General features: G+C 35.9%; 2 protein-coding genes across 2 annotated transcripts in view; both read left to right on the top strand.

Annotated features, from left to right (window-relative positions):
* The window catches only part of LOC123563516 (uncharacterized), a 35,512-nt gene extending 27,787 nt beyond the window's left edge, over positions 1-7,725 (top strand). Inside the window, exon 2 of the mRNA XM_045356355.2 lies at positions 1,902-7,725. Within this exon, the coding sequence (XP_045212290.2) occupies positions 1,909-2,568 (660 nt within the window). The 5' untranslated portion in view covers positions 1,902-1,908 and the 3' untranslated portion in view covers positions 2,569-7,725. The remainder of the gene's footprint in view (positions 1-1,901) is intronic.
* Positions 7,726-9,906: 2,181 nt separating this feature from the next.
* Positions 9,907-12,990, top strand: part of LOC123562034 (uncharacterized) — a 156,262-nt gene continuing 153,178 nt past the window's right edge. Inside the window, exon 1 of the mRNA XM_053524837.1 lies at positions 9,907-10,603. Within this exon, the coding sequence (XP_053380812.1) occupies positions 10,526-10,603 (78 nt within the window). The 5' untranslated portion in view covers positions 9,907-10,525. The remainder of the gene's footprint in view (positions 10,604-12,990) is intronic.

Raw genomic sequence — 12,990 nt, 5'->3', positions numbered from 1 at the left:
GCAAAGTAGATGACCCCTATTGATTTTGGGGTCACTCCATTGAAGGTCAAGGTCACAGGGGCCTGAACATGGAAAACCATTTCCGATCAATAACTTGAGAACGACTTGACCAAGAATGTTGAAACTTCATTGGATGATTGGTCATGCAAAGTAGATGACCCCTATTGATTTTGGGGTCACTCTGTTGAAGGTCAAGGTCACAGGGGCCTGAACATTGAAAACCATTTCTGGTCAGTAACTTGAGAACCACTTGACCCAGAATATTGAGACTTCATAGGATGATTGGTCATGCAGAGTAGATGACCCCTATCGATTTTGGGGTCACTCTGTTAAAGGTAAAGGTCACAGGGGCCTGAACATCAAAAACCGTTTCCAATCAATAACTTGAGAACCTCTCGAACCAGAATGTTGAAACTTCATAGGGTGATTGTTCCTGCAGAGTAAATGACCCCTATTTGTTTTTGGTGTCATTCCTTTAAAGGTCAAGGTCACAGGGGCCTGAATATTGATAACCATTTCCGATCAATAACTTGAGAACCTCTTGACCCAGAATGTTTTTAACTTCATAGGATGATTGAACATGCAGAGTAGATGACCCCTATCGATTTTGGGGTCACTCTGTTAAAGGTCAAGGTCACAGGAGCCTGAACATGGAAAACCATTTCCAATCAATAACTTGAGAACGACTTGACCAAGAATGTTGAAACTTCATTGGATGATTGGTCATGCAAAGTAGATGACCCCTATTGATTTTGGGGTCACTCTGTTGAAGGTCAAGGTCACAGGGGCCTGAACATTGAAAACCATTTCTGGTCAGTAACTTGAGAACCACTTGACCCAGAATATTGAGACTTCATTGGATGATTGGTCATGCAGAGTAGATGACCCCTATCGATTTTGGGGTCACTCTGTTAAAGGTCAAGGTCACAGGGGCCTGAACATCGAAAACCGTTTCCAATCAATAACTTGAGAACCTCTCGAACCAGAATGTTGAAACTTCATAGGGTGATTGTTCCTGCAGAGTAAATGACCCCTATTTGTTTTTGGGGTCACTCCTTTAAAGGTCAAGTTCACAGGGGCCTGAATATTGATAACCATTTCCGATCAATAACTTGAGAACCTCTTGACCCAGAATGTTTTTAACTTCATAGGATGATTGAACATGCAGAGTAGATGACCCCTATTGATTTTGGGGTCACTCTGTTAAAGGTCAAGGTCACAGGAGCCTGAACATGGAAAACAATTTCCGATCAATAACTTAAGAACCACTTGACCCAGAATGTTGAAACTTCATAGGATGATTGAACATGCAGAGTAGATGACCCGTATTGATTTTTGGGTCAGTCTATTAAAGGTCAAGGTCACAGGGGCTTGGTCATGTAAAATCATTTCTGGAAAATAACTTGAGAACCACTTGACCTAGAATGTTGAAACTTAATAGGATGATTGGACATGCAGAGTAGATGACCCCTTTTTATTTTGGGGTCACTTGATCAAAGGTCGAGGTCACAGGAGCCTGAACAGTGACTTGAGAACCACTAGGCCAAGAGTGTTGAAACTTAGCAGGATGACTGGACATGCCAAGTAGATGATCCCTATTGCAGCCAACCATCAGTGTCTCTTTGACTTTCGCTCCTGACTCCTATTGACTTCTTGCCTATAGGACTTTGCATTTGGGGAGACATGCACTTTTTTACAAAAGCAATTTCTAGGTTAATCAAATTCCGCTGCAGAACTTATGCGTATTTCTTGAAACAAAGCTAGTAAACTATAAATATTGAACCTGAAACTTAGATCTTAAAATTGAACAAGTAGATGAGGTTTTTCCTTTTTAAATGTGAAATTATGGCATTGCAACGTGAATTTCAAATGCATTTCTAAATGTACTGATTTCATTTCAGATGGCCAATGGCTAGATGTTTGTTTATGATGCGGTGTGTGTCTGCCCCAGATCGATTACTTTTCTTTCGTATTGCCAGACATTCAGTCGACAATGGATGTCCCGGGCTTACAGCTGCTGACACATGCTTCAGACAAGTAAAGAATTCTACTAGAAGATATCATATACTGTGCAAAAAAAGGGGTGAAAAACATTTCGATTCATACTCAGTGATGAAGATGATATTATCTAGGTTGTCAGGGAAAACAGCAAATCAAAGTATATTATCTCATTTTACCTCATACTCATACCTCAGTGTATATATAAACCAGAAAACAGCTCATAGAAATTTAAGCAGCTCTTTCAAAAATACAGCAGCAATCAAAGATGATAATCATGATACTGATTCAGACTCAGACGAGCATATAAAACCAGCTTTAGATAGTGTTATACCTTCTATACCAACTCCCACACATGTGGATATTATACCTGGGAAGGGACCCCCACCAGAACCTCCTGTGGATTGTTGTATGAGTGGATGTGCTAATTGTGTGTGGATACAGTATGCGGAGGAGCTGAAGCAGTATTACTCTCTAGAGAAAGGCAGTGAAATGACAAAGAAAGCAATAGAACAAATAGAAAATCCAGGGTTACAGATGTTTCTGAAATTAGAGCTCGGCTTGCTGTGATAACTTGATTAGTGCCTGTTTTTACTAGAGTTTTTAACATAGTCTATTACTGACACAAATCATTTGCACTGGTTTAAATGCTTCTTTCTGTATTCCACCTAAGTAGGAGACTAAATGTGAGAAATTAAGTAAAGTTTTATATTATGTAAAATTTTAGTCATTTAACACTGTCTTGGCATTAGTAACCATTAAGTGTGTTAAGTAAAAGCAAGTTCAAGAACAAAAGAAAAGCTTTTCTGTTATCAATTAGTCAGAATTGATGATCAGGCCTATAACCACTTTACAATGTATTTTTGATACATTTTAAAATTAGAAAATTGATAGAGCTTTATAGGTGTTATTGGTGCTGTAATTGTTTTGTTATGCATGTAAATGTACATCACATAAACATACTTTTGCTTCTCAGCTTTTGATTCATAACTTTCAGACTACAAAAAAATTTAACTTTAGTAGTTTATGTAAAGGAAGCATTTGACCCATACATTTTCTGTTCTGGTTGCAGGCTTGATAAGATTTTGTCTAATGCTTACATACAAATTTACTGTTTCATTCTATGACAAACAGAAGAATCTTTTATATCACTTCAGCTTTGAAGGGTTATCCTTGAAGTTTATGAACACATTACTAATATAGATCGATTACAGTTACATGTATATGTAAGGTGTAGCTTCTGTGAAGGACACCTTTCTTCAGAGACAGACTTTTTCCATCTCCTTACTGGTTCGAGTCATAAATTCGACCACTTTTTGCGGTTTTTCATAATATTTCTTTCTTTATACAACGGATTTGTACAAAATTTCTAATATATGTGCTATAAATCAAGCAGCATTGATTGTTATCATTAACAGCTGTTTACAATATGGTAAACAATAAAACCGCGCTTAAAATAATGGACAGGTTTAGCCTCCACATTTTACCTTCTAGAGGTTGTAAATATTCGTCCACTTTTAAACATAAAGTTGATTATATTTTCAACATTGTCTTGGAAATAAATCGATGCTACACCCAAAATCGTTCTTTTTTCAACAAACTGCAGTCAATTTTCAATAGCATACCTCGTGGGAAATATCTGCCAACAGAGATTTAAAAAGCGCCTGTCATCCTTCTCACACCCGCATGATGTAGTTTAATATTTACGTCACTGTTTATTACACATTCAAGAATAAAACTGCTGTTATTGTTACTTTTCGGGGGTGTTTTAACAGGAGAGAAAGCATGTCTTAACAGAGAGATTCTCGTGCTCACGTGCTGTTATAACACCTTTTTGTACCCCCCGACAACAAAGTTGTAATGGGGGGTTAAATTGGTTTCAGGTTGTCTGTCTGTCCATCCGTCCGTCTGTCTGTCCGAGCTCACATTTGCATACTTAGGTGGCTATAGGAACAATAGGTAACTGTACTTTCTCTTTGATGTCATTCATTCCGTAAGGCTATTATGTGGCTATTTTTCTTTTACGTGGCTAAAAGAACAATAGAGAGAACAAAAGAGTAGCCACATAAGTATCCATATGTAGGAACGTCTGTCCGTAGACGCAATCTTGTGCGCACCATCTCTCCTCATCCCCTTGACACAATTTAATGAAACTTCACACAATTTAATGAAACTTCACACAAGTGATCAGTACCAACAGTAGTTGTGCATGGGGCATGTTAGGTTCTTTCAGAAAAAAAATTGCAGAGTTATGGCACCTTTAGTGATAGCTCTAGTTACATATGCGTGTTCCGTGGCAAAGCGTAAACGTATTACGACCCCAAAACGGATAATTCAAAAGGAAATGACGTCAGCGTGAAAAAACAACGTAGACTTTACCGCGCATTTCGTGGAAATTTAATGACGTTCATTTACCTGTTTTTTTATGCATTTTATGCTAGAATAGCGTAAGCGCATGTTCTTTTCCTGTTATAACAACTTCAGAATCCCTTGGGCCTCAGCATAATCGAGCGTGTGCAATAACGTCACGCGACCCATGAGACAAAATATTTGCTGTTTAGAGCACACAACTTAAGGTATGGACAACTTTTTTGTCTTCACCTCAACTTGTTGTTTTTTGCTGACTTTGTTGCTAACGCAAGTGCTTGTGATGACACAGATGCGTTCTAAAGCATCTGGCTCCAAAGAAAGCTTTAAAGTGGGTGGCCGAATATTTACGACCTGGCCGAATTTATGACTCAAACCAGTAGATATTTTTTTTAATAGGAACAACTTCTAGGAAAATGTATTTTAGTATTCTTTTTTTTCTGACTGCTCTGGAGAGGTTTCACAGTACTGTATTTAGAAAAGGCTATTTATGCACCCCAAAATAGCCCCAAAAACCCAGGAGGCTTAAAGTGTTTTTGTCCATCCATCCATCTGTAAGAAACTCTTACAGTTTTCATCTAGTTCAAATGACACTTGGTGTACAACAGCATGATGAAAAGAACATGTTATTGTGACTTTCAGGTTCTGTTATTAATTTTTGAGTTTTGCCACTTTTTGGAATATGTTAATATATGTACCTTGTGTACCGGTACTCGGATGCTCCTACAATATCTGTCCAATTTAAATAAAACTTGATATACATCATTAGTATGAAGCGCATTTAAGTGGGCTTCTTAGGAACTATTGTTCTAAATGCTTCCATTCTCTTCATTAGTCTTTGGCATTAAAGAATTACCATTTTGAGCCAGGTTCTATAAATCAAATTTACAGTTTACAAAATTATGCCCCCTTTTCTACTGAAAAAAGCTATTATTATGTTGAAGAGTTTCATTTAGTCAAGCATGCTGTCGTTAGATAGCTCTTTTTATATTACATGCCTGTTATTCTTATGTTTTATCTGCTCATTTTATCATCTTTTATCTTTGCTTTATATACCTGATGTTTCTTTGTCATGATCAAAATTTTATGGCTTGCTACGGTTGTGTCAGAGTTAAGATTCCTGATTCTATTTTTAAAGGGTTTTTTTTATAGATTCTTTTTGTTCACATTAAATTTTAACATGCACATGTGCCAATTTTGAATTAGTACTTATTTATCTAAGAAAATATATATATAGTTTGGTACAGCCATTGTTTATAGAGTTTGTAGAAAGGAAAGTGTTGACAAGGGAGCTGAATTTTGTGTAATTGTTTATACATTCAGCCTGCTAACATTGTAAAGCATACTATAAGACCTTACCTTCTCTGCCATTTTACTGTAGAAGGGAATGCATGTTTTTTTTTGCCCCCGGCATCTACTGATCCGGGAGGTATATAGTGATTGTCCTGTCCGTCCGTTCGTTCGTTAGTCCATCCGTATGAGGTTAACCAAATGGGACCGTTTCATCTGGCATAAATACCCCTTACTAGAATGACTTAATACTAATGCAGATGTAACCTGTGACCATTCCTCATCTTCACACATCACCTGATCTCAGTTTGACCTTGACCTCATTTTGGACTTAGGTTGCTTTATATGGGCCATCTCTTGGTTAACCAAATGGGACCGTTTCGTCTAGTATCAATACCCCTTACTAGAATGATTTGATACTAATGCAGATGTAACCTGTGACCATTCCTCATCTTCACACATCACCTGACCTCATTTTGACCTTGAACTTGACCTTGTTTTGGACTTAGGTTGCATTTTTATCGACAAGGATGCCACCGCCCCATCAAGCATTTATTGAACGTAGCTTCTTGTTTATTATTGAAATATAATACTCTTTTACTGGTAAACTTTTTGTAAGGTTTTGAAGAAATATGTTATTCTACTGCTTCTACAGTAACTTTTGTATATTGAATTTTCTCCAAACAATTTGGTGTCTCACGTAGTTTTAATGCAGATTTATATTTACAATATGGTAAAAACCTGGTACACTAATGGGTCTAGGAACAAATCTGAGAAAATAATGCACTTCCTTGCCTTGTGTTTTAAGTCCTTAATTTTTATGCCCCCTTTTGAAGTAAAATGTGGTCTAGAACTTTGAAAATTATGGTCCAGGTCATCCTAAACCATGGTCCGGGTTGTCCCATGGTCCATGTTGTCCCTAATTCCTCTGAAACTAATATTTTGTTAATTATGCACCCTTTATACTTAAATTTCAGGTTAATTTTGATGCAATTTCACTATGTCTTTGTTATTACTGAATGGATTTGATTTGAACTGATATGTTCATGATATGAACCACATGATATGCCACAAGGTCCATAACTCAGGCACCAATATTTTTTAAATTATGGCTCCTAACTTAGAATTTCAGGTTTAAAGTTGTGGTACCTTTTCAATCTATCTCTGGTATAACTTAACAGATTTTAATTAAAACAGTTGTCATTTATAACCTCGGACATCACATGACTTAAAGACTGTCCTCTGATTCATATATTTCATGAACTATGTCCCCCTTTTGGCTTTGAATTTCATGTTAAACTTTTATGCACTTCCACTCTATCTTGGTATTAAAATACCAAATGTATATGATCTAAGCTTAAAATATTTGTTCCTGAAATTTGTCATGATGCAGAATAAATAAATGTAGGATTTTAAAGTGCTTGACAAAAATTTAAGAATGAGCTAAATAAAAGCCTTAGATTTTTTCACTGACTTCATAGTTTTTCCTTTTGTAACTCTACGGTTATTAAAGAAATGGAAAGAAGTTGTTTTTTAATTGAGCAAATTTTTCCGTAGCAGCGGCTATCATATTATTTTGAAGATTATATGTGTCTAGTCCAAAAACTGACTAAAAATGTAATGCCTGACCTGACAGGTGGTTATGATAAGGAAAAACTTGTAAAAAGACCCAGTTATTTCCGACAAACTTCCTGCAAATGAACTTCACTGATTTCGTCCACTTTATGTTTCAATTTTCTAATCATTGCAATTGTTACAGGTGTACTTCAAATGATTATGTAAACTCCCTGCTGTCTATGGCAGTCTAATTCAGAAGGTAAATGCAGTGCAGTTTAAATAGAACATAAATTGTTTATCCTTTATTTTGCTCTTTGTATCAGATATAAATTTATGATTGTTATTAAAGTCAGCATGACACAGATGTTTTAAGATACACCCATATTTGTTATTTTATGGCATATTGTTTTAGTGGCATTTTTGTTGATTTTATCACTTTTGTATAATTTATATTACCACTTTTAAATGTTACATGATGTTTAAGTTACAAAGAAATAAAGGTGTTGAATTGTTTATCTAGTCTTGCTTTGGCATCATCCCAGCAGGAGATCTAGGAGTTGGGGTTATAAACAATGTCTTAATACACATTTCCTTTTTTATGTAGAAAATTGCACATAGTGTGGCACTTGTAAGGGTTTTAAGGGAACCCTTTTCAAGAATCTTTTAAATAATTATTTTTCATTAAACTTCCTTGCTTCTGATTGAGGTAATTTTATGTATAAATTAAATGTAACATCTCATCTGTGACTCCATTCAAAGACAAAAATGTCCACTTATCCATCCAAGGTCACATTGTTCAATCAAGGTAATATATCACATATTTGTCGACTCAATGTCATATTGTCCATTTTTCTGTCCACTGTTTCACCATCTACATTCCCAGCCTAGGTCACATCACATTGTCCACCTTTCCATCCAAGGTTACATCTTCCACTCCAACAGTCAAATTTTCAAACTTTCACTTTCAAGGTCACATCGGCCAACTTTTGCATTCAACATCACAGTGTCCACCTTTTTTGTCCAAGGTCACATCTTCCGACTTTAATATCTAAGGTCACATTGTTCGCCTTTCATTATAGGTAACATCTTCAAACTTTGACATCCAAGGTCACATCTCTTCTGGCTTTCACATTTAAGGTTACATTGTCCACCTTTCCATCCAATGTCACATCTTCTAACTTTGACATCTTCGACCTTTTACATTCAAGGTCATATTGTCAAACTGTCATTAATTAAGGTGACATCAACTTGTCCATCCCATTTCACATTGTCCACCTTTCCATCTAATTAAGGTCACATCTTCCAACTTCCACATCCAAGGTCATAGCTTCCAACATTCACATTCAATGTTATATCTTCCAACTTTCTAATTCAAGGTCACATTATCTGCCTTTCCATCTAAGGTCACATCTTTAAACTGGCATCTTCCAACTTTCATATTCAAGGTCATATAATTTGTCCAAACTTTACACGTAAGGTGGCATCAACCCCTTGACCATTCGAGGGAATTTAAACTATCTGACAATTGACTTGTAGGTGTAATCTTTACCTTAAACCTAGTGAAATGTGTTACCAGCCCTGCTCTTTGAAATTGCTGCTAGCTTAATGAAAATCTTCCTAGTGGTTAAGAGAATATGGAGCGTATACGAGGTCACGCTATTTGACCTTTAACCTCCGACTATGACCTTGACCTTAGACCTGTTGCCTTAGGTTGCGCGCGCAGAAGGTCGACTTGAGGTTAACTGATGCCACCAGTTAAGAACATACAGAGCGGACACGACTGACAGATGTACCTGTAGGCGAACGGAAATGCATTTGTCTAATATAACCACAATTTACTTTGTATCTTGTAATCTTATCCTCAGGAAACCTGTTTACGGGAGTAATCCTTTCTCCAAATTTGTTGTAATGTATCGGAGTTGTTTCCCTTCTTACTAGTTAAACTTCACAATTTCACATTACTTTGAACGTTTTTTCTCAACATCTGCAGCTTAATCTCTCGTAAGGAAAGGCGTTGTCTATATTGCTTAACCATTAACAATTATTTTCAAGTACTTGAACGTTTATTGAGGATGAATGATATATATCAAGCCTATAACATTGCAGCTCTGCTCTCACCTGAGAGTGTTTAGCTCCAAGCCTGTTCGAAAATACTTGTAGCATCAGTAAATAATCTGTAAATTGGTCTGTTGATAGACAAAACACCAACCACGCCCCGCATTTCTTTCTCTTGGAATACAGCTGCGGAACTTGATCATTTCAAAGAATGTCGCGTCCTGTTCCCGTACGATTAATATGATGCCAGCAAATCGATTTCATTTACTCTCGCCCGAATCAAAAGTCGTATAATCCTTGTCTTTACTCTCAAATCGATTTTGTTTTTCGGACACTATGCAATATAACAGGAGTATATTTTAAAGATTCTTTTGTCAATTTAAAACAGATGATATAGGAAATACAAAGAAAAGCGATTTTACATGTGTAACAATTTACTTTAAAGTGACTAATTGAAACTGTCAGCGTCTTTTGTGCTCGACTTAAAACTGTTTAAAAAGACCGTGAATTAATATGGGCGTTTTTAAAGCAAAATTTGAATACATTTGTCTACCTTTACAATACATAATGTAAACCATTGTTAAAGTATGAAACTTAAACCGTTTTTAACGCGCCACTACATCTGAAAATGCAATGCAAGTACAGTGAACTTTCATGGACATAACATTTTACGATAATCTGCACGCGTATCATTAATTCTATTATCGTTAAACGTTACTTGCATCAATTTGCGGATTTAAGTTGTTACAATTATTTATTTACTTCAACCAACCGCGCGTCAGGCACCTTCACTTGTTATTTATAGACCGTGACATCTAAAAAGCGGACATAAATACTTCAAATATACATACATGAAATATATAGCATATCAAAATGTACCCGTGAACGTAAGAGCCTGTTCACGCGCGGTTTGAAATGTAGTGAAATTTCGATGGTTATCGGATGTAAAAATTGATTGGTTATGAACGCTGAGATAGGTGCACTAGTTTTGGATTTAAGAGGCTGTAATGATGTTTAGAGTATTTGTTTTTTATGCGAAGAGTTTGGAGTATTTATAACCAGGGAAGTTATTCAAGACTTGCATCATGATTAAAGATTATTCATTGGAGTTAATAGTTACTTGAGAACGAGGTTAAAAAATATAGTGTTAATTATATACAAAATTAAAAATGTCGTGATGTGCTACTCGTGCTGATATCAGTCACAATGGAGGATACCTGACACTGGAATTAGACATGATATGATGTGACAGTGTGTAATGTTCGAACCTTGGCCAATGGTGCACTCGATGACAGCAAAGTTCCTCTGTGTTGTCCTGATGTGCGCAACAGCTCTGGTTCGTACCGTTTTTGTCTTAACAGGGTCTTTGAAAACTGCTAATCAACCACTAAATCACGATGAAGTAAATCGCTTGAATATAGGGTATGGATCTAATGCATAACTATCTGCAACAACACTTTTTCCTTTCCTAGCTAAAAAAGTAAAATTATCTGACGCTATTGTAAAAGCTGCAAAGACCTTTTTTAATAGTTTTAATTAAGAGTTCCTGTGTTACATTTCACTGCAGGGGGAACTTTTATATCTCGCACGAAATGATTATATTCTTGGTGCATTACAGTGCGAAACAATATTTAGGTATCATTTAGGATAAAAATTAATTGAAAACACGTGAGATAATTAAATTTTTTTCCTGAAGTATCGTATTAAATACCAGGGATTTGTGCCAGAATCCATCAATAAACACGATCTGCACCAGCAACTCTACAGCACTGAACGAAATAACATTAGTTATTACAACCACGCCCGCATAAAGATGCAATTACAATAATTGTTTTACATGAAACAGGAAACTTGTATTGACAAACCACTTCAGACAAACAGTAATCAACGACTGGATGTTGATGAAAATATACTTCTTTGTGATAGTATTATTTGCTGACTTTTGTATCTTAGCTTGTTCTCTCGATACAATCTGCTTTGATCGAGTTCGTGGATAAACCATTCTTTTTTATATCAACTCAGGAACAGTTGTTCCGGATTAACAGCAACATCTTAAAAATATATTTAAATATAAAATAAAAGACGCCATACGGCAATTCAGTATGCATATTCTGTCTTAAATATCAATCCATAGCTTATTTTAAATCGATTTTATCATTGAGAGAGGGTGGGAATGTTTTTCATTGCCAAAGCACGAGTCATATGGTTTTATTCTCCGCAGTCGGGGCCTCAATAGTTCCCGCCCTTTTTTCTAAAACAAGGGAAATCACTCTTGTTTGAGAGATGCTACGGTGGCTGCACATCGTAATGTCAGTAGCTCTGATTCGAGTTATAAATTTGATTGTGAATGTACAGGTACAGCAACTAAAATCTATGAACTTATGAAATTGTTTAAATGATGATTATATAAAAAAACGAACCAGATTTCTGGAGCGTTGGTAGACACGCTTACTGTCGCTGAGTGGCTGCTTTTTAATTTCTGACATATACAGTTTGACCGTCACAAACTGTATACGTCGGATTAGTTCCACTAGGGCGTTGGAACCTCCAAATATTGGCGTTTTGACCATTGACAAGGGCCGGTTGATAAATTGGTGTGACATTGTTCCGTGCTTCAATGTACAATGAGTGATTTAGGACCAAACTCAGAGACTCAGAAAAATATGTACCCCACCACCCCCATTTAAATTTAAAAAAAAAAGAATGTATACAAATGGATTTTTATATATTGCGGCATGAACTTGATACATCATAGGGACATTAAAGGCGGTGTGCATTTTTGAACCATTTTCTACTGAAGTGTAATATATTTATCAAAAATATTACTTAATTTTGTTGAGTTTTGATCATGTTCCCTCCCAGTGGACCCACCCCATCCCCTCAAAGCCAGAAAACCTGGAAGTATTAACAAAACGCGATAACTGTGGCCTAATACCGGATCAACCCATAACAATGAAATAGGGAATCAGGTGGACACATTACATGACAAATATCTTATATCGCAAAACCGATGTATACATAGCGGTGTGGTCTAGTGGTTAACACGTATGATTCGTAAGCTTATGGTGCTGGTTGGAATACAGGACGAGCTACTTTTTTTTATTTTTGCGGCATGTTTTTTACCTGGAGAAGGAATACAGGTAAAACTATTTGTGAGCATTTTATCAACAAAGAAATAAAAAGGTATGAAAGAAAAAAAATAAACACAAAAGACGATGTAAAGAAGACCTGCAAAAATAGAAGTTATAAGTAAAAATCATTTAAAAAGATGGGCTCGAACCTACACCATACAAACATAAAAAGAATACAGGTCCGACACACTGTCCACTAGACTACAAATCTGTTATGGAATAAATTGTGGTATTTAGAGATAAGAATACTACTGTATACCAATTAACACCAGTTATCGGAAAATACACCTGCTTTACCGGTTTTTGGATGTTACCAAGTACCTTTAAAATAAAATTATCGCGATCCATTAATAGTATATGAATTAGTATATGAAACAGTTTTATTTATTTAAGAAATAAAATATAGGAGAACCATGTTTTGATACATTTGAACACAATGAAAAGGTAATGCATGGCTGAATTAATTCACAGAGCATAGCTAAAATGTGTATTTTGTTGCATATTACTTTGGTAATCTAATAATATGTCTTTTATATACTGTAAAAGCAGAAATTTTCGCGAGGGTTTAATTTTCGCTATATTCATGAGATCC

The sequence above is a fragment of the Mercenaria mercenaria genome, chromosome 2, assembly GCF_021730395.1.
Source record: "Mercenaria mercenaria strain notata chromosome 2, MADL_Memer_1, whole genome shotgun sequence".
Classification (NCBI taxonomy): domain Eukaryota; kingdom Metazoa; phylum Mollusca; class Bivalvia; order Venerida; family Veneridae; genus Mercenaria; species Mercenaria mercenaria.
The sequence above is the reverse complement of the archived record's forward strand: the minus strand, read 5'-3'. Positions and strand labels throughout refer to the sequence as shown.